This window comes from Enhydra lutris, unplaced genomic scaffold (genome assembly GCF_002288905.1).
Source record: "Enhydra lutris kenyoni isolate GAN:26980312 unplaced genomic scaffold, ASM228890v2 scaffoldscaffold3, whole genome shotgun sequence".
Taxonomy (NCBI): Eukaryota; Metazoa; Chordata; class Mammalia; order Carnivora; family Mustelidae; genus Enhydra; species Enhydra lutris.
This window is the reverse complement of record NW_019154087.1, coordinates 42,751,689-42,778,467: the sequence shown is the minus strand read 5'-3', so window position 1 is coordinate 42,778,467 and position 26,779 is coordinate 42,751,689. Positions and strand designations below refer to the sequence as shown.

General features: G+C 37.3%; 1 protein-coding gene across 8 annotated transcripts in view; it reads left to right on the top strand.

Moving 5' to 3' along the window:
- LOC111153929 (Rho GTPase activating protein 24) overlaps nucleotides 1-26,779 on the top strand; it is a 501,171-nt gene that overhangs the window by 465,002 nt on the left and 9,390 nt on the right. For 7 of the 8 annotated variants that reach the window (XM_022513253.1, XM_022513280.1, XM_022513271.1 and 4 more), the window contains 3 exons: nucleotides 10,251-10,383; nucleotides 13,732-13,805; nucleotides 17,440-17,561. In XM_022513253.1, coding sequence (XP_022368961.1) covers nucleotides 10,251-10,383; nucleotides 13,732-13,805; nucleotides 17,440-17,561 — 329 coding nt within the window. The remainder of the gene's footprint in view (nucleotides 1-10,250; nucleotides 10,384-13,731; nucleotides 13,806-17,439; nucleotides 17,562-26,779) is intronic. The other variant, XM_022513262.1, reaches the window with a different exon arrangement.

Here is a 26,779-nt window from a genome sequence, read left to right as displayed (position 1 = left end):
TAAATATACTCCCTTAGCACCAGAACCTCAACAGTGCTTCTCTGGGAAATCCTTGGTTGCATAATCTAAAATCTCTAGGAAAAAAATAAATTGTTGACTGTATCATGATGATCACATTTTTTTGTTTCTCCTAAAATTCCATCTGCAGAGATTAATAAAGGGAAAAATATGTAAGCAAACAATATAAAATTGTCAAGTAACTAAATGCAGCTGTAACTTTTTAATTGTAGTTAAACCAAATTCATTAACTGTTTGCCAAGATTTTGAGGACCATATGAAACTGAAATTACAACCCATAGCCCTTCAAATCCTCGGTACAGTTGAAGAAAGGGCTATGTGATAAAGTCTCAGGTATATACATTTACTAATGTGAAGACATGGAAACTGGTAGAGCCATGTAAACTCTCTGTGAAAGAATGCCTTCAGGGTCTGTATGTTAGGAGTCAAATGTTAGGAAAAATAGCATATCCCATTTAAGCAAAAACTGAAAGCTTCCCACTTATAAAATCTCATTAGATAATTACATAATCATAGTATACTTAGATGATATAAAGTATTTTGTCTAGTTATTTTTATTGATGAGCCATTCCTAGAGGAAATGTGAGGTGAGCAAGGGATGTCTTACCCCACCTCCCTCAAACCATAGTCACATAATCCATTGAATAGTGCTATTTGCTTAGTATAATTTTAAATTTCCTGTAAATGGATTTTCTTATATCTCTCACTGTGAATAGTCTCTTTATACCCACCCAAAAATGGGTCATTTAGGTCAACAATAATCTTCTAATCTTTTTCATCAGTCTTACATTTTTAGACATTTATTTTACACTTTGTGAGTTTAGGAAATTATATTCCATTGAATAGCCAGGGAAAATGCTAATGGGTAGCTATTACTTCAGCATGACTCCCAACCTAGATTAAGAATGCTCATGTTGGGGCAGCTGGGAGGGTCAGTTGATTAGGCATCTGCCTTTGGCTGACATCTGTCCCCTTCATCTGTCCCCAGATGGAGGCCCACATCAGGTTCCATGCTTGGCAGAGAGTCTTCCTCTCCCTCTGCCCTTCACCCCTCTTGTGCTCTTTCTCTTTCACTCTCTCTTTCTCTCTCTCAAATAAATAAATAAAATCTTAAAAAAAAAAAAAAAAAGAATGCTCGTGTTTAATGAAAAACCCTGAGCAAACTCTCTTCTTCATCCCTGGGCATAATCTTAGTTTAGATACTCTGGAGAACCTCAAAGGCTTGAACTTTATCCTAAAACAGTTATAAATAAATGCAATGAAGATCTGGCACTAGTTAGCGAGAACAAATCCAACATGTATAGTCAGTCAATCAAGAAGTGTCTTAATTTTCTTCGTACCCGACTGGATATATATATTTTTTAATTCTACAAAGAACAAAATATATATTTATGTGTATGCAATATGTAGGTGTATGTGTGTATGTGTGGTGTGTGTATGTGTAGGATGTAGAGATACCCACACACGTAAAATACAATCTCTGTGGTTTGTAAACAGGCTATCCCTAATCCTCAATCTCTGTCATTGGTGACTTTCAAATCATTCCTTAGGTCTATCCTTTTTCTAAGCAATTATATGCATCACTGATACTGAGTAGGATCTCAGTTTAATAAGAAAATCTTTGTGACTTCATTGACTTCAGCTTTAATTTCTATAGAAAAAATCTTAGGACTTGGCTCTTAAGACTTTGGATAATATTAATGTCATTTATAGCATGACTGTATCATATGCATTTGAATATTGCTTCTAAGGTAAATTTGTATATAACATTGATACTTAGGTCCCAAATCACCAGAATTGGAGGGACATATTAACTCATATTAATAGCCATGTTGATTAATTAGTAACCAACAACACATTGTTTTAAAATTATTTATTTTTTTGGTGCTATAATTGACATATAACATTGTATAAGTTTAAGGTACACAATGTGTCAGTCTAGTACATTTATGTATTGAAGTATGATTACACCATAGTGTTAGCCAGCATCCCCCATCAGGTCATATAAATATAATTTCTTTTTTTGTGCTGAGAGCTTCAAGATCTAGGCTCTTAGCAACTTGGAGGTTTATAAAATAGCATCTTTGGCTATATTCAGTATGCTGTACATTGGATCTCCAGAACTTATCTACTGCCTGAAACTTACGGTTTTAGTCTTTTGTTATTGTTGTTGGAAGTGAATGCATATGTCTGTACAAGGTAGCCTGTTAAAAAAGTTATACTGATATAATACCTCTTTAAGGAAACGTCTGTGAATATTCTATATCAAGCCTTATAAATGTCTCAATCCCACTAGACTTTCCTCTCCAGTGAAAGCATCTTGATACTATAATGGAAAAAGACTGTATTTTCATTCTTTAATATAAAAATTTAATTTACTTAGACATATTAGCTATTTATAAAGTGAATTGATACTCTCTACCTCAAACTAACTAAATGATGACAACTCTGATGAGTGACATATAAAGTGAGTATACATGTTTCTTTGTTATGTATATTTATTTATATATGCTTATACATTTTCCCTTTGCATTCAAACACAGTATTCAAAAGCTATATAGCAAGGCATTTTACTTGTCCTTTATATTTATTTGTAATTAATCATTACCACCTATATGTTTATGTTCAGGGGACTGGGTATGGGAAGACAGGCTTGCAACAGAAAAACCAGCTGGCATTATGTTACATTAATGGAGATGAGTGATATGAACTTGAACTTGAGCAATGTCACTGAGACTACTGAAGAGGGAATTGATTCATAAGGTTTTACATCAGAATATATAGATTTCAGTCATGAGTATCTTATAAACTTTCCAGGGGATTCCAATGTAGCTCAGTCTGAAAATCACTAACCACTGTTAGATTTAGGGTGTCGGGGAAAGCAAAATTTAGTCTGACTTACAGGTTTCGTGTTTATTTGTATGAATGGTGCTGCCATCCATGGTTGAGAAAATGGCAAAGAAGGAATAATTTTATTGCAAGGTTTTTTTGTTGTTCTCCAGCTTTATTTATATGTAGTTCAAAGCATGTATGGAACATTTACAAATTCAATGGAAAGGTCTGTTGTGAAGGGGTGTGTTTTGTAGTTATTATAGAAAAGTGACAGTTGAGCTCAGAGAACGTGCATAGATTCCAGGAAAATGGCACTTAGAAGCCAGTGGAAGAAAAACTGGGGAGGTGCCTAGTAAGGAATGATGGCCAAGTGAGGAGGAGAGTGGTGGCAAATAATGACAACAGAAATAACAATAATAATAGTAATGAAATGAGAAACACCTATGGGAAATATTCATCAAAAATAACAAATGGACAAATATCCATGATTTTTTTTTTTCCAGTTTGGGGATGTAGCTACTTTCTCTTTGCGGGGTTTGTTATTTGGACTCACCAAACTCAAATTGCTCAAAAGAATCTCTTTCTACAGGGACACTACAGAGTACCTTATCTGTTACTTTGTGTATCTTATACACATGTCAGTGTGTGGGGGCACACACGTGTGCGTGCGTACATTCATGTGCTGACGTATATGGTGTGCTGGTTGTATATCAAACTATCAGATATTCTTTTTATGTTTTTAGCTAGTGCTGTGAGGGAAGCATCTATGCCCACATACATCTATACATATATGTAATTCCAGGAGGAGGAAAGGAAAGGTCAATGTGACAATTTCATTTAAGTATAACAGTGTCTCCTGGCCAACATTATTCCCACCTGTCTTCTCTCAGGGAATGCTCGACAGATGAGTGTATAACTAGTAGAGTCCCATGGGTGATAGAGTGGCCAGATTGAATTTTGTGACCCTGTGAGCATTCCACATCAGAATCGCCTCCTTTCCTTGGAGGTTTTCTACCTCAAATGCGTGTTCCATATGGGTGTTTCTCAATCATGGCAGCACGCAGGAATCATTTGAGTAGCTTTTTGAAAGTCTCCCTGCCCCACCAGTTATATCAGAATATATAGGACCCAGGCACCAGTATTTTGAAAGACTTTCCATGCGATTCTAGGGTGCAACCAAAGTTGTTGACTTTTTTCTCTATCACATTAATCTGACAGTATTTCCATAAATCCACATTATCTGCAAGTGCGTTTCTAACTCTCTGCTAATGTTTCCTTACCTAGTACCTTAGCAGTACAATTAATGGTTTTATGGGTATGCGTAGGAGATGTGGATTTTGGATTAGCTACCTCAGGCTGCCATGATGAAATGTCACAGACTGGGTGATGTAACCAATAGAAATTTCTTTTCTCGTGCTCGCTTCGGCAGCACATATACTAAAATTAGAAATTTCTTTTCTCATGGCTCTGATGCTGGAAGTCTGAGATCAGGGTGCACACTTAGTCGGATTCTGATAAGGGCTCTCGTTTTGGCTTATAGACAGCTGTCTTCTCCCCCTGGGCTCACATGGCCTTTTCTCCTCACATGTGTAAGGGACCAAGGGGCTGGGGAGCAAGCTTGCTGGTATCTTTTCTTCCAAGGGCACCCATCTCATCAAACCAGGGTCCTATTCTCATGACCTCTTCTAGCCCCAATTATCTCCCAAAGGTTCCAGCTCCAAATACCATCACACCAGAGGTTAGGGCTTCAGCAGATGAATGAGGGAGGGGGCACAGCTCAGTCCACGGTGGAGATCATCGTTCCACTCTCTGCCATCATTACTTTTAAGCCAGGAATCTTGTTTGAATTAGTGGCAGAAACACTAACTCAGTGTAGTCCAGACAGGCTAAAGTGTCTTCTTATTGTTGTATATAATTCAGTGGTGACACATAACAACAGTGAGCCATGACAGAACCAGATTCAAGTTGCACTGCTGAAAAGGTAGTGGTTTTTACAGATAAGTATAAAACTTAAAAAAAAAGTTTGAACAGAGCCAGGCTTTTCTTGTAAACATTTAGTTTCATTTGGTTTTACTACCTTCAGATTTGCTTTTCTCTGCCTCTGTGAATTTGGGGGAAAGGACAACATGTTGATTAAGACAATTTGACGGCAGTCTTCACCGTGATAAGAGTGGCTGAATGGCTTCAGTCTCCTGTATGTTCTCCCTGGAGTTTGATGGACCTGACATATTTTTTTTTTTTTCGTAATTCCAAGCGAATTTTGGGTCATTTCATTGTGTGTGTGTGTTGCAAATAAGTTCACAGTATCTTTAGTAATTTCCAGTGTGGATGCATTGGAAATTCATTCTGTTCAGTAAAATCAACAGGTGATGTTGTGTTCTGCCCCTAGCATCCAGGGTGAAAAATTCCCATTTCTAATTATGAGACCTCAGAGTTTCAAGGTTTTGCTTGTGTAGTATTATACTTGTAATTACTGTGGCATTTGAACTGATCCATGGATGAGAGTCTGTTTATCAGGTGGAGATAGCAGATGAACAAGGAAGGATTGTTGTCACACTTCTTTATCCTTATTCAGATTAGTAAGAGAGGCCTATATGGTACTCAGAGTATAAATAGGGAAGGCAATTTCCAGGAACTGTAAAGAACATTCTTTTTCTCTTTTTTTAAAAAAAGATTTTATTTATTTATTTGACAGAGAAAGAGATCACAAGTAGGCCAAGAGGCAGGCAGAGAGAGAGGGAGAGTCAGGCTCCCCGCTGAGCAGAGAGCCTGATGCGGGGCTTGATCCCAGGACCCTGAGATCATGACCTGAGCTGAAGGCAGAGGCTTAACCCACTGAGCCACCCATGTGCCCCTGTGAAGAACATTCTTAAGATCTCACACCTGCTGGCAACTTAGCAGCCAGAATTTACAGGAAATGTTAAGAAGTAGGGGCATGGTATGGAAAAATATTGTTGGTGATTAGTTAGAGATATAAGCCCAAGAGGGACAAAAAGATCTACATTGTTCATTTCTGTGTCACCCAGCATGTGGCACGAAGCCATGCCCACCATAAGCATTTGGGAACTATTATCGGGAACTAATTATCAGTAGATGGATTCCAGAATGACCAAAGGCACACGCATGAGAATACAAAATTAGATCAATCAGTAAAAGTCATGAAATCCTCCCTTTAAGCTTGGTAAAAAGACTGTACGTGAGGAAGCAGGATTCAGAAGTAAAGTCCAAGTACAATCTAAGAGAAAAATGAAACCTGTATGTTGATCAATGAAGGGACACGTGCTATGAGCATCTTCTGCTCTGCGGGCTTCTTTACTCAGGATCCTGGGGCCTATCTCTGCCTCTTTGTCATCCCTGGATAGAATGTGCCTGATTATTCATCTTAATTTCTGAAAAAAGATTCTACCACCTGCTGAGCGAAAGAGACCTGAGGTTTGTATAATGATTTTATATTAGCAAATAGTCTTGAATTTCTACCAAAAGCCTTTAAAAACCACTCGTATCTTAGTGATTAGCCAAAAAGAATTTCATACCAGGGTGGTGTCTTGTTCAAGTACCCAAAATAGGGTTAGTACCAGGACCTGCTCACAGGCCCAATGTACAGTGAAATGTTTGTACGTGTGTTGCTGCTGCTGCTAATGTTATTATTATTATTATTAACCAGGTTAGGTATCTTAATCCTCCATTGTACACTGACCTGTCACAGTGTGGTCGCTTCCTTTTTTTTTTTTTTTTTTTTTTTTTTTAAGTAGTCTTAATGCAGGGCTTGAATTCATGACCCCAAGATCAAGACCTGAGCTGAGATTTAGAGTCGGACATTCAACTGACTGAGCCACCAGGCGCCCTGTCATATCTTTGTTCAAGACTGAGATATATTTCTCTGGGACAAAGATGACATGTTCCCCTAGGTACACTGGGCAGTTACCATACAATATTAGTATTTACTTATTTGGCTGTCCAGAGTAAGCAAATATTAATTAGAATCGTGGCTTTTCAGTGAGAGATAGGCTAGACAGTGAGGCACAGATGGCTGCCATTTTGTGCAATGGATATGCAGAGAGATTTTTCAGACAAGCACCAGACTTCCTGCTTCAGTGGGTGGCATTCTGGCAAGAAGGGCAGATGGACTGTGGGCCCCTTGAGGTGAATCAGAACCACCATACATACTTGCTTCTGGAGTCTTCCCAGAAGCAATTGCTTCTGGAGTCTTCCCAGAAGCAATTGCTTCCTTCCATTCAGTGGGAAAGGACAAAGCCAAAAATGAGAATGCCAGGAAAATGTAGGTGTCTCGATTTCCACAGAATAATCCGAGTTTAATAAAGCCCCCAAAAGAGAGTAATGTATTTTTAACTTTTAGCCCTTAATTAAAAATTTAATAACCTTTGTTAATTGAAAAAAAAGGGGAAAGTATTTGGTCATTTTTTTCTTCCTCATTTCTACATAACTAACCATGTGTGGATGTGTACTCTAACGCTAGAAAGCTAATGTGACACATCACTTTAGGGAAGGAATAAAATCATCATCCCATCCACGTCTCTTGCCTTGATTCATAGCTCAAATATTTCTATTCTTGGAACATTACTGCAGCTCTGGTGCTAAGAAAATTGCTGGTGGATGAAGAATGATTCTGCCGCCTTTCATCCTTCACAATGTCTGCGCCCTGTGACTAATCTAACTTTGCAATGGTGCCATCTAGTGTTCACACGTCCTCAGTATTACAGCTCAACTTCGTTAGAAGCGAAATAGTAAGAGAGTAGCAAGCAAGTTACCTTCTAAACAGTGTGCCGGGGAGAATCAATGAAACACAAGAACAGCATTTTTCATTAAATGTGTATTTCTTATTATTATTGCCTCATTTATTTATTACATTTTCTTCACAAAGATTTTTTATATATTCTATTTATATAGTCAAATTATAGATAACATACTCCACGTATTGAAGTTATACTTATTCTGTCTTTCATTTTGATATTCTTTGTATCTTCAAATACCTCTAACACACTAGTCTTTGTCTTTGAAGGCAACACAACCAACCTAGTCACAGTTGGGTTGGCTTAGAGTGGAAACCAAAGATAGAAATCATTTATTGTAATAATTGATTGCACTGCCTATCTTGTCCCAGGCTGTGTTTTGTAAGTGCTCATGATTGTACCTTCAGGGGTTGGGTTCTTCACTACACAGCCAGAGAAACACAGAAGGGCTTTGATATGCATGGAATAAAGTGTTTAAAAAAAAACAACAACCCACCCACAGACAAATAAACCTAGTCTTACCATTGACACTATGTTAGGACTATCTGTTTAAAAAAATTTGTAGAAAGTAATTTAAGGAATTAATGAGCTTGGGTTCAGTTTTCGAGATGTCCCACGGATGTGATTTTTATTTTCTTTACTAGCCTTTGAGTTGACTTCTATATTGCTTATCAGTTCAGAATTTTAAAACGAAAAACCTATATTTATTTATGAAAGAAGAAAATTAATTTAAGACAAGCCCTATTAGATCACCTCCATCATTTTAACCTGCAGAATGGTTGACAAAACACCTGCTTTGACTGGCTTCAACCCTGAAATGAAGAGGCTCAGCCTTCGCCCTCTCTAATATGGGGGAGGTAGAGTCCCAGGCTCTGTGAGAACACGGCCTATAGGCAGAACTCATCTAGTCCCACTCTGAACTTGGCTCTCCCTTAGCTTTTTGTTACCTCCTCAAGGACAAGATGTTCCCTCTCACTTGTGGCTCTGTTTACCTGCCTTGCTTTAAGCAGGAGTGACTTTTGTGCTTCTGCTCTTACTTGGTTAATTATCACACCCCTTCAGTGGCCTATGCATCATTTCCTTGGAGAAGCACTCCAACCCCTCATCAGCCCTCTCTTGTTATTAGATATCATCCAACACTTTTCCTTACTACCACTCACCACACTTTGCAATTACATACTTGTGTTATTATCTACTTAATATGCCCTATCCCCACTAGATTATACATTTTGAGCAGGCTGAAATAATCTTTTTTTGACCATTTGAGGTCCTAGCCATTGTGTGTTTCTGTAGTTCAGTACAGAGTAGGCATGTGGGAAATAGATGATGAAATCAATGCAAATCCAAAATTGAGAACTGAGATGCCCATTGTCCCAGCCCATGTAGTTTTGTATGTCAGCTCTGCTTCCGCGTCACCCTTGAGGCAAGAGAATATTCACTGAGGCAGGAAATTCAATAGTATGGTAGCTTTCAAGGTATACCCGTCTGGGGACATGTCACTTCCTGCAACTCAATCTGGGAGTGGGATGTTCATTCTCAATACTTACAGAATCCCTGACCTTGTTCACTGCTGCTTTTCCACTTCTCAAGGTCAATTGGCCTTTCACTCCCTGCCCACCAGTTTCTCCTTGCCACACTTTTATACCCTTATATCACCCAAAGTTAAATAAATACACAACCAAAATTCACCTCCTGTAATATTTACTGTCTGCCATCTTCATGGAATAACATGGAGATAGAGACCACAAAGTATAGTGGCTCAGTCAGTTAGGCGTCTGCCTTTGTGCTCCGGTCATGTTCCCAGGGTCCTGGGATTGAGCCCCACAATGGGGTTCCCCGCTCAGAGGGGAGTCTGCTTCTCCCTCTGCTTCTGCCTGCCACTCTCCCTACTTGTATGTGCTTGCTCCCTCTGTCTCTGTCAAATAAAAAATCAAATCTTAAAAAAAAAAAAAGAAATCCTATCACTCTTGTGGTTAGTAGGGAATAAAAATAAGTTTTGTACATTATACAAAGGACAGATTTTGTTTTCTTTATTCATTTTTGTAGTATATTCCTTCTATTTCTAGAAGACCCTAAGGATTCCCAACTATCTTAGAATATTAGACAAGAAATCATGCTGAGAATCAATCACCTTCAAAATAAGTTCTGCTTAAAAAGTTATAACATGTCATACTAAGTTTCTAATGTCTTTTAACCAATCACCAATGTCTTCTAAAGAATAGGAAATGAAGCTAAGATTCCAAGCTGATTGTGACATTGAATACATGCGTGCACACCTCGATGGATTTGGTGTTTTTTGTAGATTGTATTATATTTCATTTAAAGTCTGGTCTATTGGCCCTGTTTTCCAAAGTTAACACTTCTCCTTAACGTCAAGTACACACAAAAGAAAAGTGTTTCAACTTCTGACTGTTTTCAAACCACACTGCAGCTTCCCAGAGTCCTTCCAGACCCCTCTCCCCTCCACCTGTGGTACAGCATGTCATAGGCGTTGTGAAAGTGTGTGCTTTTTCCAAGCTGAACTTCCTGACTGAATTGCCAACTCGTATGGACTTCTGACTCTTCAATGTGTATTTGATGAAAAACTAAATCGGATAAAGTAAAATAAAGTTTACTCCAGAGAATATCTTTCCACTTCTGTCTCCACAGCAGCACGGATGTACACACAGTGGCATCACTTCTTAAACTCTATCTCCGAGAACTTCCGGAGCCAGTTATTCCTTATGCAAAGTATGAAGATTTTTTGGCCTGTGCCAAACTGCTCAGCAAGGACGAAGAAGCTGTAAGTTGATGTATTTCTTTCTAGAAAAACCTTCATTTGGGTTTGTTTTTTTTTTAATCAATGTTCTTAGTTTTTAATTTATAAATTTCCTTTTGTCCCATCCTTGGACTATTTTCCACTATTGTATTTATTGACATTACATGCACTTAGATATCACACAGACAACTCAGGTCCCATTTTTAATCCCCTCTCTTATCAAAAAGAAAACTGTAAGTTAATAAATGAAATGAGCCCTCCTTGCCCACTTTGCTCCTCTAAGTGGTTAATTGTGGGGTACATCAGGCCAAACATTCCATGAACAAATTGGATGCCTTATTTCATATTCTCTTTTTCATTGTGAGCCCCTCTAAATTACCTAAACAATGCCACCTACCAAATCTTATCTACCATTTTTTCCTTTTATTTAATTTTATTTCTTTTCGGTATTCCAGAATTCATTGTTTATGCGCCACACCCAATGCTCCATGCAATACGTGCCCTCCATAATACCCACCACCAGGCTCACCCAACCCCCCCCAAAACCCTCAGTTTGTTTCTCAGAGTCCACAGTCTCATGATTCGTCTCCCCCTCCAATTTCCCCCAACTCACTTCTTCTCTCCATCTCTCAGTGTCCTCTGTGTTATTCCTTGTGCTCCACAAATAAGTGAAACCATATGATAATTGACTCTCTCTGCTTGACCATATTTCACTCAGCATAATCTCCTCCAGTCCCATGCATGTTGATACAAAAGTTGGGTATTCGTACTTTCTGATGGAGGCATAATACTCCATTGTATATATGGACCATATCTTCTTTATCCATTCATCCGTTGAAGGGCATCTTGGTTCTTTCCACAGTTTGATGACTGTGGCCATTGCTTCTCTCTACCATTTTTAAAAACAGCCTTATTGAGATATAGTTATATACTATAGAATCATCTATTTGAAGTGTATAATCAGTGCATTTTAGTATACAGTTGACCCTCAAATAACATGGGTTTGAACTGCATGGATCCTCCTACACACGGAAATTTTGCAGTACAGTGCGATAAATGTACTTCCTCTTCCATATGATTTTCTTAATACTTTCTTTTCTCTAATTTACTTTATTGTAAGAATACAGCATATAATACATAAAACATACAAAATATTTGTTAATCAACTGTTATCAGGAAGGTTTCCAGTCAATAGTAGGCTATCTAAGTTTGGGGGGGGGAGTCAAAATTACTCATGGTTTTTTGAGTTGGGGGAATTGGTGTCCCTCACCCCTCCCTACATTGCTCAAGGGCCAACTGTTTCTCAAGAGTTGTGCAACCACTGCCAGAATCTAATTTTAGAATATTTAGCACATTTTCATCATCCTATAACAAGCCCCATACCTATTCCCCTGGTTCCACCTTCCCCAGCCCTTGGCAACAACTAATCTCTTTCTGTATGTATAGACTTGCCTATTTTGGCTATTTCATATAAACAAAATCATTCACTACATTGTCTTCTGTGACTGGCTTCTTTCACTGTTTTCAAGGTTTATTCACACTATACCACATATACTAGTATTTCATGCCATTTATTTATTTATTCATTTATTTATCCATCCCTCAGTTGCAGCATATGTGGGTTGTTTCCATTGTTTGACTATTATTATTAATGCTGCAGTGAATATTGATGTGCAAAGTTTGGCATGGACACACGTCTTCATTTCTCCTGGGTTTATACCCAGGAGGCAGACTTGCTGGGCCATGTGAAACTCTGTGTTTTCTAAAGAGGATCCGTCATTTTTAAATTCCCACCAGCAACTTGGGCAGATTCCAACATCTCCACACTTTTACCAACACTTGTTGTTATTTCTCTTTTTTATCATAGCCGTCCTAATGTATGTAAAGTGAGATCACCTTGAGCTTGAGTTGCATTTCCCTGATGGTTAATGATGTTAAACATTTTTCCATGTACTTATTGGCCCTTCACATACTTTCTTTGGAAAAATCATTTTCCCATTTTTAATTGGGTTATTTGTCTTAATTTGAGTTGTGAAAGTTCTTATAGTTTAGATTACAAACCTCTTATCAGATATATGATTTGATTTGCAAATATTTATCCCATTCTATAGGTTGTCTCTTAAGTTTTTTAAAGATTTATTATTATTTATTTATTTTGGGGGCGGAGGGCAGAGAGCAAAGGAGAGAGAATTTCAAGGAGACTCCCCACTGAGCACAGACCCCCCCCCCCGACTCTCATGACCTGAGGCAAAATCAAGAGACAGATGCTCAAAGAACTGAGCCACCCAGGCGCCCCAAGTCTCTTCAGTTTTTTGATGGTGTCCCTTGAAGCACAAACGTTTGTAATTACAATGAAGTCCAATTTATCTATTTTTCTTTTGTCACTTGTGCTTTTAATGTCATATCTAAGAAATATTTAACCAAGCTCACCAGGATTTATTCCTATATTTTCTTCTAAGACTTTTGTAACTTTAGCTCTTACATTTAGGTCTATGACCCATTTTGAGTTAATTTTGGTTTATGATATGAGGAAAGGTCCAACTTCAACCTGTGGCATGTGGATATCTGGTTGTCTCAGAACCCTTTGTTGGAAAGACTGTTGTTTCCTCCACTGGATTTTCTTGGCACTCTTGTTGAAATTGCTGCCTGTTTTTATAAATGAAGTTTTACTTTGTTATGTAATGTTGTCTGTGGCTGCTTTTGTACCACAACGGGAGAGTTGAGTAGTTGAGACAGAGACCATATGTCCCAGAACGCTTGCAATATTTACCATCTGGCCTTTTTCAGGAAGAAGAACAAATTAGATTACATTATCCATTAGCATTTCTGGGACCATTTACATTTTAGAAGTTCTACAATGAGAAGAACCCATGCAATTAATCCCTTTGTGAAATGTCCATGAATAGCAGGCTTTTCATTCTCCATCCCACCCCAAACGATGTGTCTTAGACATGGTCCATCTTGAGAGACTTATTTGTCAGTAGACGTGTGTTTGTCTCTGTTTTGGGAATGTCGGAAATGAGAAAGATCCTCACTACATTACGGCTGCTTTTTCCCCCAGATAACCTTATTATAAATGAGGCTGTCTTCCCTTTTTAGTCAACTGTGAGCAAGTATTAATAATGTTAGAAAGGCTTCACTTAACATCTGTTTCTCCACAAATAGTACTTATGGAAATATTTTAAATACTTTTTCACATCCTTGAAAATATTTGCGAAATCCTCTCTGTAATGGCAGCAAGTTTTCAGAACAGGATTCCTCACTGATGATGTGTGAAACTAATGAAAAAAGAACTGTATACCCACTTTTCATTTGCTTTAATTCCAAGGCCAACACTTAGATAACATTTATTCTCCATTTCTTTTTACTCAGGGTGTTAAGGAATTAGCAAAGCAGGTGAAGAGTTTGCCAGTGGTCAATTACAACCTCCTGAAGTATATTTGCAGGTAAGAATTGTCCTGAAGACAAAACTAAAGAGAACGAGACTATTTGTAGCCTGATAATAATTTATTTTTGACCATGAATAAAATCAGTGACCTGCTCTGTGCTCTAGTGTTGACCTCTGTAAAATTAAGAGGTTTGATAAGATAATCTCAAGGCTTTCTTTGAGCCCTGAAATTGCTCGATTTTGTCATTTGTTTCTGAGTCTCTCTTACATCTACATATTAGGGATATGTTGCTTCGAACTTCCATCAGTTGTTTGTACATGTGCTGTGTACCTTCATTTAGAGAAGGAGCATTTCCCTTGGCATGAGAAAGACCTGTACGGGAGTCCAGTTTCTATCACTGATGTCTTATGTGTCTGTATGCAATTTTCTTATCCTCTCTAAGTGTCCTACTAGGTAAAAGAGTATTGAAAACACACATTCCACACAGTTGTTTTAACATTTAAATTATATTTTTAAGTTGGATAAGTATTATTTTCTTTCTGTTTTTCTCTTACTACAAGACTTATTGAAAAGACATTACTGTTTGGTTCTTTTAGGACACTAATTGTACCTGATAAAGCTCTCACTCATGACCATATTTCCCTATGGCTTGGGATAGTATGTGCTATGTCTGTGCCCCTGTTTAAGAAACCCTATGATTTCACTCATATGTGGAATTTAAGAAACAAAACAACCATGGGGGAGAGAAGAGAGAGGCAGACAAAGGAACAAACTCTCTCTTTTCTTTTTTTAAAGATTTTATATATTTATTTGACAGAGAGAAAGAGAGTGAGAGAGGAAACAGGGAGAGTAGGAGAGGGAGAAGAGGCTTTCCATTGAGCAGGGGGCTTGATGTGGGGCTCAATCCCAGGACCCTGGGATCATGACCTGAGCTGAAGGCAGACGCTTAATGACTGAGCCACCCAGGCACCCCAGAAACAGACTCTTAACTACAAAGAACAAACTGATGGTTATTGGAAGGACGGTGGGTGAGGAGATGGGTGAATAGGTGATGGGGATTTAGAAGGGCACTTTTTGAGATGAGCACAAAAATGGAAGTGTTGGAAGTGTTGAATCACTGAATTGTACACCTGAAACTAATATTACACTGTCTGCTAACTAACTGGAATTTAAATAAAAACTTAAAAAATTAAGACACCAAGTATTTAAAATTGAAAAATTAAATTTAAATAAAGAGATGATGGTTGGCACTACAAGTCATTGTAAGGTATCTTAAAGGAAAGCCTCTCAGTTTATTTTTAAATAATTCAAATTTTTAATTCAATACAGTGTTATCATTTACATATACTTTTTGCGTCATGATTAGGTAAACATTTGGCAGATTGGGAACTATGCAGTTTAAGACTAATGCCTGACACTGTGGACCTCACATCAATTGTAACTGAGTAGGAATTCTAGAATCTCCTACTGTAACTTTTTCTGGTGATGGTAGGAAGCAAATATGAGCTTAGGTTTCAAAATTTAGAAAAAGGAAAGAAATCATCTCACTGATAACATAGACTCATTAACACATTGGGGTTCTGTCCCAAGATTTTGAACTAATTCAGGCTGCTGTGGTGAATGAGAAAGGAGGACATCCTCTTTAAGTAAAAAGGAAAAGGCTCTTTCTTGAGAACTATATTACCCGTCTTTATCTCCATAGTAGGAGAACTTCACTTCTCTTGAAACATTTTTTTTTGAAGATTTTATTTATTTATTTGACAGAGAGAGAGAGAGATCACAAGTAGGCTGAGAGGCAGGCAGAGGGGGAGGGAGGAGCAGGCTCCCTGCTGAGCAGAGAGCTCAATGCAGGGCTCAATCCCAGGGCCCTGAAATCATGACCTGAGCCGAAGGCAGAGGCTTAACCCACTGAGCCACTCAGGCGCCCCTCTTGAAACATTTAAGCAGGCTTTTTGTTTCAGCTAAAAGTCTTAATCAAATAAGAAATTACACTGGTGTGAGTTTTTGCCTTTCAGTTCTACACTAGCTATCTAACAATAATGAATAGGTGGAGCAGGCGCCTTTCTTCACAGTCATAGGGGAGTAGTCCAGAGCACAGACTCTAGAGTCAGACACTCTGGGTTCAAATCTCAGCTCTGCCACCTATTACTTGTACATCCTCAGAGAATATTCTTAGCCACCATGGTGTCTCATTTGTCTCATCTGTAAAATGGAGATAGTCAGTAAGTAAACCTCACAGAGTTGCTTTGAGAATTCAGTAAGTTAGTGCAATGTCTGACACCTAAAATATATTATTTTAAGTAATAATTAAGTTCTCTTATTTTCTTTAGCATAATGCAGTCTAGTTTCATCCATGTTGTTGCAAATGGTAAGGTTTCATTCTTTTTGATGGCTGAGTAATATTCCAGGTCTCTCTCTCTCTCTCTCTCTCTCTCTCTCTCACACACACACACACACACACACACACACACACATCTTCTTTATCCATTCTATGTTAAGTGAAATAAATCAGAGAAAGATAGATGCCATATGTTTTCAATCATGTATGGAATTTAAGAAACCAAACAGATGAACATAGGGGAAAAGGGAAAAAAGAGAGAGAGAGAAAGAAGCAAACCATAAGAGACTCTTAACCATAGAGAACAAACTGAGGGTTGATGGAAGGGAGTTGGGTGGGGGATGGGCTAAATGGGTGATGGGTATTAAGGAAGGCACTTATTTTGATGAGCACTGGGTGTTAAAGTAATTGATGAATCACTAAATCCTACTCATATATTAACTAGAATTCAAATAAAATTTTGAAATAAAAAATAAATAAGTAAATAAAACCAAATGAAAAAAAATGAGTTCTTTTTTTTATTTTTCATCACTTCCTCTTTGTTTCATCAGTACAATTAGTAAACCATGAAATCTAGAAATGAAGAGAGGGTAGGGAGTGAAAAAAGGCTGAAAGACTACAAAAACAATCCTTCTTACTAAAATCATTTGAGGAAAGTCTAAATCACGCCCCTTAATCTTTAGCACCTAATAAGTTGAAAAAAAATGTGCTTATAGGGGCGCCTGGGTGGCTCAGTGGGTTAAGCCTCTGCCTTCGGCTCAGGTCATGATTCCAGGGTCCTGGGATTGAGCCCCGCATCGGACTCTCTGCTCAGCAGGAAGCCTGCTTCCCCTCCTCTCTCTCTCTCTCTCTCTCTCTGCCTGCCTCTCTCCCTACTTGTGATCTCTCTCTCTGTCGAATAAATAAATAAAATCTTTAAAAAAAAATGTGCTCATAATTTTTTGTATCAGTAGAATTAAAGTTTTAATTTAAACCATGTTTGATCTCATTTTTTAATAGACTATAAATTTGAAGCTCACAAATTACTCAATAAAGAGGGTTAATTCCTCCTCTCTGAAATACAAGACTGTACAGATGGTCTTTTTTATAGTTTTCAAATTGAATACACATATAAATTGAATGTTTTATATAAGGATTGGAAGAAAATCCATATTCTTGAGTCTCTTGTCCATATTAGCATTATCCAAATACACCTGTTTCTGTGATTGAAAGAGGAAACTAAGCCAGGCCAGAGATGATATTTGAATGATTCCTCAAGATTGATCCTTAATCATTTGCAATATATTTTCCCCTCATTTGAGAGATGTTTGAATTTCTAAATAATTTTGTCTTCATAATTGTATTTGAACACAGGTTCTTGGATGAAGTACAGTCCTATTCTGGAGTTAACAAAATGAGTGTGCAGAACTTGGCCACTGTCTTTGGCCCTAATATCCTGCGTCCCAAAGTGGAAGATCCTTTGACTATCATGGAGGGTAAGTAAATGATTACCTTACATCCTCATCAAGAGAACAATCAACTGTCTTTTGTTTGTTTTGTTTTTTTTTTTAAGTTTACTTATTTCTTTTTTAAAGATTTTTATTCATTTATTTGACACAGAGAGAGAGAGATCACAAGTAGGCAGAGAGGCAGGCAGAGAGAGGAGGAAGCAGGCTCACTGCCGAGCAGAGAGCCTGATGCGGGGCTCGATCCCAGGACCCTGAGATCATGACCTGAGCCGAAGGCAGAGGCTTAACCCACTGAGCCACCCAGGCGCCCCAAAGTTTACTTATTTATAGTCTCTATACCCAATGTGGAGCTCAAACTCACAACCCAAGATCAAGAGTCATATGCTATGCTGACTAAGCCAGACAGGGACTCCCAATCAGCTCTCTTTTGGTTGGTCTGAACCTTTTCTCTTCTAATAAAGTTAGAGAAATAAGTAACTCTATGGTAACTCCGTTTACTTTTTTTTCCATTTATTTATTTTTTAAATTAAATATAATATATTATTAGCCCCAGAGGTACAGGTCTGTGAATCATCAGACTTACACACTTCACAGCACTCACCATAGCACATACTCTCCCCAATGTCCATAACCCAACCCCCCTCTCCCTCCTCCCCTCCCCCCCAGCAACCCTCAGTTTGTTTTGTGATATTAAGAGTCTCTTATGGTTTGTCTCCCTCCCAATCCCATCTTGTTTCATTTTTTCCTTCCCTACCCCACAAACCTCTCACACTGCCTCTCAAATTCCTCATATCAGGGAGATCATATGATAACTGTCTTTCTCTGATTGACTTATTTTGCTAAGTATAATACCCTCTAGTTCCATCCACGTTGTTGCAAATGGCAAGATTTCATTCCTTTTGATGGCTGCATAGTATTCCATTGTATATATAGACCACATCTTCTATAGCCATTCATCTGTTGATGAACATCTAGGTTCTTTCAATAGTTTGGCTGTTCTGGACATTGCTGCTATAAACATTTGGGTGGACGTGCCCCTTCGGATCACTACATTTGTATCTTTAGGGTAAATACCCAGTGGTGCAATTGCTGGGTCGTAGGGTAGCTCTATTTTCAACTTTTTGAGGAAAACCATGTTGTTTTCCAGAGTGGCTGCACCAGCTTGCATTCCCACCAACAATGTAAGAGGGTTCCCCTTTCTCTGCATCCTCACCAACATCTGTCCTTTCTTGACTTGTTAATTTTGGCCATTCTGACTGGTGTGAGGTGGTCTCTCATTGTGGTTTTGATTTGTATTTCCTTGATGCCACGTGATGTGGAGCCCTTTTTCATGTGTCTGTTGGCCATCTGGATGTCTTCTTTGCAGAAATGTCTGTTCCTGTCTTCTGCCCACTTCTTGATTGGATTATTTGTTCTTTGGGTGTTGAGTTTGATAAGTTCTTCATAGATTTTGGGTACTAGCTCTTTATCTGATAAGTCATTTGCAAATATCTTCTCCCATTCTGTCAGTTGTCTTTTGGTTTTGTTGACTGTTTCCTTTGCTGTGCAAAAGCTTTTGATCTTGATGAAGTCCCAATAGTTTATTTTTGCCCTTGCTTCCCTTGCCTTTGGCAATGTTTCTAGGAAGAAGTTGCTGCGGTTGAGGTTGAAGAGGTTGCTGCCTGTGTTCTCCTCAAGGATTTTGATGGACTCCTTTCTCACACTGAGGTCTTTCATCTGTTTGGAGTCTATTTTTGTGTGTGGTGTAAGGAAATGGTCCAGTTTCATTTTTCTGCATGTGGCTGTCCAAGTTTCCCAACACCCATTTGTTGAAGAGACTGTCTTTTTCCCATTGGACATTCTTTCCTGCTTTGTTGAAGATTAGTTGACCATAGAGTTGAGGTTCTATTTCTGGGCTCTCTATTCTGTTCCATTGATCTATGTGTCTGTTTCTGTGGCAGTACCATACTGTCTTGATAATGACAGCTTTGTAATAGAGCTTAAACTCTGGAATTGTGATGCCACCAACTTTGGCTTTCTTTTTCAACATTCCTCTGGCTTTTCAAGGTCTTTTCTGGTTCCATATAAATTTGAGGATTATTTGTTCCATTTCTTTGAAAAACATTGATGCTATTTTGATAGTGATTGCATTAAACATATAGATTGCTTTAGGTAGCATAGACATTTTCACAATATTTGTTCTTCCAATCCATGAGCATGGAACATTTTTCTATTTTTTTGTATCCTCCTCAATTTCTTTCATGAGTGCTTTATAGTTTTCTGAGTACAGACTCTTTGCCTCTTTGGTTAGGTTTATTCCTAGGTATCTTATGGGTTTTGGTGCAATTGTAAATGGGATTGATTCCTTAAATTTCTTTCTTCTGTCTTGTTTTTGGTTTATAGAAATGCACCTGATTTCTGTGCATTGATTTTATATCCTGACACTTTACTGAATTCCTGTACAAGTTCTAGCAGATTTGGAGTGGAGTCTTTTGGGTTTTCCACATAAAGTATCATATCATCTGCAAAGAGTGATAGTTTGACTACTTCTTTGCCGACTTGGATGCCTTTAATTTCTTTTTATTGTCTGATTGCTGAGGCTAGGACTTCTAGTACTATGTTGAATAGCAGTGATGAAAATGGACATCCCTGCCTTGTTCCTGACCCTAGCAGAAAAGCTCTCAGTTTTTCCCCATTGGGAATGACATTCGCTGTGGGTTTTTCATAGATGGCTTTGATGATACTGAGGTGTGTACCCTCTGTCCTTACACTTTGAAGAGTTTTGATCAAGAAAGGATGCTGTACTTTGTAAAATGCTTTTTCAGCATCTATTGAGAGTATCATATGGTTCTTGTTCTTGTTCTTTTTTTTTCTTGTCCTTTCTTTTATTAATGTATTGTATCACATTGATTGATTTGTGGATGTTGAACCAACCTTGCAGTCCTGGAATAAATCCCACTTGGTCATGGTAAATAATCCTTTTAATGTACTGTTGGATGCTATTGGCTAGTATTTTGGTGAGAATGTAACTTCATTTATTGACTCCAGTTCTTCAAGGGCAAAAGTCTTCTCTTTGGGAGTTGGGCATTTTTTTTGAGTTTACTACACATAATAATTTACTAAAAGATTCCTCAGTAGCCTTATAAGAACAAATCAGCTGTGAAGTATTATGCAGGAACTAGAAAAATCTAGTTCACTTTTTGAGCCTCATACAATTTTCAGAAAATTCAGTAAGTAACTATTTTAATATTTTTTCCATATGTAAAACTTTATTCAAAAATTTTAAATGAATTAATGTACATAAAGTACCTAGAATACTGTCAGGTACATAAAAAGCCATCCTAACTACCATTATGACAGAGGAACTCCAAATGATATTTAAAACATTCTAGCCAGTACATATTAAGTTAATATATTTTTATTAACTTTGGGTTTTTTTGACTGATTTCAAGAAATAGAAAAAGATGGTCTTCTGTAAGATAATGCTGCTTATTAAACTGTGGTTTGAAATATGAATTGTTTTCTAGATGATAAAATGCTTCAAATTATTTTCCACAAGGAACTTCTATTTCTGTTTGTTTCCAGCAGGACTTACTGCTTGAATACCTTTCCTATCTATGGCCATTAGTAGTATTGTTGTTTTCTAAAAACTGGACTAACTGAACATTTAAGAATGTAATAAGGAAGAGGGAAGAAGAAAGAATGAGTAATTCATTTTTACTCTGAGCTTATTTAGAACAAAATATAATCCTGATAGTGTTCCTTTCTTGAAAATTCTAAGATTTTCATTCCTCTATGTCTTTTTTTTTTTTAAATATTTATTTTTTTGACAGAGAGAGATAACAAGTAGGCAGAGAGGCAGCCAGAGAGAGAGGAGGAAGCAGGCTCCCTGCTGAGCAGAGAGTCCAATGTGGGGCTTGATCTCAGGACCCTGAGATCATGACCTGAGCTGAAGGCAGAGGCTTTAACCCACTGAGCCACCCAGGCACCTCTCCTCTATGTCTTATCAGACAGAAGGAAAGCTTTTAAGTGTTTGCCTGCATCAACTCAGCTTCATTTCCTTGTCAGATATTTAGGGCAATATCAACTGAACACCAGATTTGGGGCAGTAAGTTAGTTGGTCCAGAAAACTTAATTTCTTTTGGAAGAGTTTAGCAGACATAAGACGAATAAAATGTGAAGCTATAAGAAGCTTACAGATCCTTTAGTCTATGGTTTTCTAAAACTTTTTAAAATATAAAATAGAATGCATATGGGGGTACCTGGGTGGCTCATTTGGCTAAGCATCTGCCTTCAGCTCGGGTCATGATCCCAGGGGCCTGGTATGGAGCCCCGAATCAGGCTCCCTGCTCAGTGGAAAGCCTACTTCTCCCTCTCCCATTCTCCCTGCTTGTGTTCCCTCTCTCACTGTCTCTCTCTCTCTGTCAAATAAATAAAATATTTTTTAAAAATTTGAAGGCATATGATAATGAAAACCACCAATAATGCACATACATACACATCGTTATGAAGTTATATAAGACAAATACTCTAGAAATCACCACCCAGGTCAAGAAATATAACTTTTTTAAGCATCCCAAAGTCCTTTTCTGTGTCCTATTACTCCATCTTACTCCCACACTTACTTATAACTCTATTTTACTATATAAACATTTGTATCAATCACTTCCTTGCATTTCTTGATAGTTTTAACAACCAAATAGATTTCTTAGACATTATATTTAACCTTTACTCTTATTTTATTTGATATTTTTTAATGTCTTTGGCCCTAATATCCTGACTTCAGGAACATATAGAAAGGATAATAAACCAAAACCAGTGGGTTTTAATCCCAGGAAGGCCAACTTGGATAGCTATTTAAAAATCAATGTAATTCACCATATTTTTTTTTTTTTTGTAATTCACCATATTAACAGACAAATTTTTTTTTCATCCTCTCCTTGGATATAAAAAAGGTATTTTACAAAATCTAACACCACTCATGGTAAAGGCTGTCAGCAAATTAGAAATAAAAGGATCTTAACAAAGGTGACCTGTAAAAAAAAATTTAGTTATAATATTATACTTAATGGTGAAAGATGGACTGCTTTCCCCCTAAGGTAAGATTGCCTACTTCTGGCACTTCGACTGTGCTAGAAATCCTAGCCAGGACAAGAAAGTGTTAAGAAGGAATTAAAGACACACAAATTAGGAAGTTGTAAACCTCTGTTTATTCACAGACAAGATGATAACTCATGTAGGAAATGCTAGGAAATCTACAAGGAAAGTTATTATAACTAATAAGTGAACTTACCAAGGTCATATGAGACAATGTCAATTTATAAAAATTCATTTTATTTCTATGCAATAACATTGATGGCAATTGAAATAAAAATATAATTTTAGAACAACACTTATAAATATCAAAAATTAGGGATAAGTTTAAGAAAATATGCACAAGACATATATCCTGAAGACTACTAAACATGTATTTAAAAAACTATATAAATGGGGAAATATACTATGTTCATCAATTAGAATAGTCAAAATCAATAAGCTATTAATTTTCCTAAAGTTTACCTATAGTCTCAACATAATTCTCAAAAATATCAGAGAAAAAATTTATTTGTAGAAATTGACAATCTGCTTGTAAACCTTACATGGAAATAAAAATTATCCAGAATAGTCAAAACAATTTGAAAGGGAAAAAGAAAGTTGAAATATACTACTTGATTTAAGACTTAACTATAATGCTACAAATAATCAAGGCAGTGTGGTATCAACATAAAGATGGTCGTATAGCTCAATGTAATAGAACAGAGTCAAGAAATAGACCTACACATGTCATCATTTGTTTTTGACATATGTGCCAAGTTAGTTTAGTGGGAAAGGGATAGTCATTTCAACAAATGATACAGGAAAATTTCATATCTGTTTTAAGAAATCCTCTATCCTTACTTCACATCACTCAGAAAATTAACTTGAAATGGATCATAGACCTAAATGTAAGAGCTAAAAGCATAAAACTTAGGGAGGAAGATATAGGAGAAAAAACCTTATGGCTTTGAGTTAGTCAAAGACTTACTAGGACACAAAAAACTCTAACCATAAAAAAAAAATTGAGAATTTGGGCTTTATCAAAATTAAAACTTTTGCTCTTCAAAAGATATCCTTAAGAGAACAAAAAGGCAAGCCATAGAAATGAGGAATATAATGTGAATCAAATATCTGATTAAAGAATTTGTTTTAAAGGTATATAAATAACTCACACAAATAATAGGACAGTGAAGCCAGGTGGGGGGAGGGGAATGAGTGAAAGATCTGAATTAGACATTTCATCAGAGATAAACAAATAGCAAATAACACATGGAAAGATGCTCAGTATTTTTAGTCATTACAGGAATGCAAATTTAAGCTATAATGAGCTACCACTACACATCCTCTACAAAGTATAAAATTAAGACTTAAAATACTAGGCTTGGCTGGTAGAAATACAAAATGTTAGAGCCATTTTGCAAAGTTGGGTAGCTTCTTAAAAACTTAAAAACTTAACTTTTAACTTAACTTAAAAACTTAACTACTTATTAGCCATAAGACCCAACAGAGAGCAGTGTGCTAAGTATTTAGCCCCATATAAAGAAAATACATGTTCACCCAAAATTCTAGTCAAATGTTCATATCAACTTTATTTCATAATAGCTCCAATCTGAAATCAGATCAGTTGTCCATCAATCAGTGACTAGATAAACAATTTTTGGAATATTTATAAAATGGAATACTACCCAGCAATGAAAATAATGAACTGTTGTTACATCCAACAATATGGATAAATTTCAAAAGTATTACACTCAGTGAATAATGCTTAGACACAAAAGACTTCATACTGTATAATTCCATTTATATGAAATTCTAGAAAAAGAAAAACTATAGTGTTAGAAAGCAGATCAGTGATTACCATGGTTCGAAGGTGGGGATAGGGAATTGGCTACAAACAGGCACAAGGGAATTGCCTATTTCATGATTAGATGGTGTTTCCAGGACTGTCATTTGTCAAAATTCATTATATAACTTACAGACATCTGTACATGTACAGAATGACACATGTATAAGGTTAGTCATTGCAAAAAAAACACAAATTGAAACTACATTTCACAGATGGCTGTCATATACACCTGATATGTACGTGTATTTTAAAGTGCCTAGGTACCTTTAAAGGAACGTTGAATTCTTATCCAATTCTTGTGAAGAAGTGCCTATAAAGTGGTATTTAAATTCAACCTTTATAAATGTATACAGGTGAGGGGAAGTTCAGGATCCACATAGCACACTGGGACCCCCGAATCTGCTTGGACTCTTCAGAATGGGCTAGTGATCATAACCACTCTGACCTCATTATTTGGGCTTCAGGCTTTTCATAGGCAGCCCAAGGAAGAGAATGACAGAGAGGAGGAAATAAAAAGTAAAAAAAAGAGTATATAGTGACACATACTTCATCATTACTAAGCTAGTCTGTCCGAAAAAGATATAAAAATTGAAAGAAAATCCCTTTGCAAGAACTATTGCCATTGATTATTCTGGATACTAGATGAAAGCAAAGCCTCCCAAGGTAGAAGAAAGAGATTTCTAGATCACTAGGGCCCTGACAGTCACTCTATAATTATGGCAGGTAACTTGTCATGACTGTTCACAGACTTGTCATGGAGATCTTGGGAATGTCACTCTTCAATTAATTAAATGCCCTGCATAGTTCACAGCTCTGGTGAGAAGCACTGATGCTTCAGATGCTAATATTCTAGTGATGTGTGGAAGCTCCATGTTCCCAAAGTACTAGACAGAGGCATATATAATCGAGGCGGCTAATATTTGAAAGTGTGTCTGTCATATGAGCAAATAATGCAATAGGACTAAGTACACATGTCTTCAAACAGTGCATAAACGACAGTGTTGACAGCCGTTTTAACTATACTAAAATCTTTTCATCAGATTCACTCCTACATGCACAGAAAATAGGAGGACAAATTCAGAGGTGGCTAAAAAAGGAAAGATGGATATATAATACCATTCATCTTTTGAGTCCTTTTTCTTCCACAACTCTGATTCAATACATAGATGTCTTTTATTTAGTTTCTTGCTTAGAACAACTCCAAGCTTACTTGTTGCTGCTACAGCTTAAATTCCAACAGCTGAAACATCTAGAATGAGGGCATGCTCTGGAGTAAGAAGACAAAGTATGACATTTCACCCTGGTCTATTATCATCTCGGTGGCCTTGAGCAAATAGCTTAACCTCTCTGAACCTCAATTTTCTCTTCTGAAAAATTTTAAGTCCTATCTCACAGCCTTTTGAGAAACTTAATTTAAAAGATGTAAGTGAAACATCTCCACCTAAATCACTGTTTCTCAAACTCCAACATACATAGGAACCACCCGGAGATCTTGTTAATGTGCAAGTTCCCCGATTGAGAAGGTCTTCAGTGGGTCCTGCAAGTCTGAAGCTCCCAGGTGACATTAGAATCTGAACCAGACCCTTCCCTCTCCACCTGGAGAATTTTATTTCCTCCTGCTGCCCCAGACAAACCTGTCTTCCCTTACCGGGGAGGGAGGTGGGTGCTGCTGCTGAGAAGGGGACAGGTTGGATGACTGCTGATGTCATTTGGGAGCTGGTTAGAAATGTACAATCTCATGCCCCACCCAAAACATTTTAACAGAATCTCCAGGTAATTTGAATGAACACTAATGTTTGAGCAACACTGACCCAGAATCAGACCTGGCACATTGAAGATTTGGGATCTAAATGTACTGTTAGGTTTTGGATTATCACAGAAGTGTGCAGGATATAGATGGATTTAACACATTTTTTCATATTCAAAATTTGGATTTTTGAATTACATTCAGAGTCATATTTTGCCAACACGTTGCTTTAAGCTAAAGAGTGGCCTCACCCCAGCCAGATCAGGCCTCTACTCCCTGACAGCTAGCCATTTAGTAGCTGTTTCCGGGAGGAATCTGCATTGTCAAAGCCCTTGTCATTGTTTTCCCCACCAAATCTCAATTTTAGTATTTTGTATAGAAAGTACACTTACTAACTGGAATTTAAATTGTTTTGCTGTGTCTATTTACGGGAGACTATTGCTAAGAGCAACAACATATAAACCCAGTTAACACATCAAATTAGTATATTTCAAGTCAAAGCAAAGATGATTGATGTCTGCATTAGCCTATACTGTTTATTGTGGGTACATGAATAAATGAATACATAAGGAGTTTCTTGGGTTCTTGGGGCGGGGG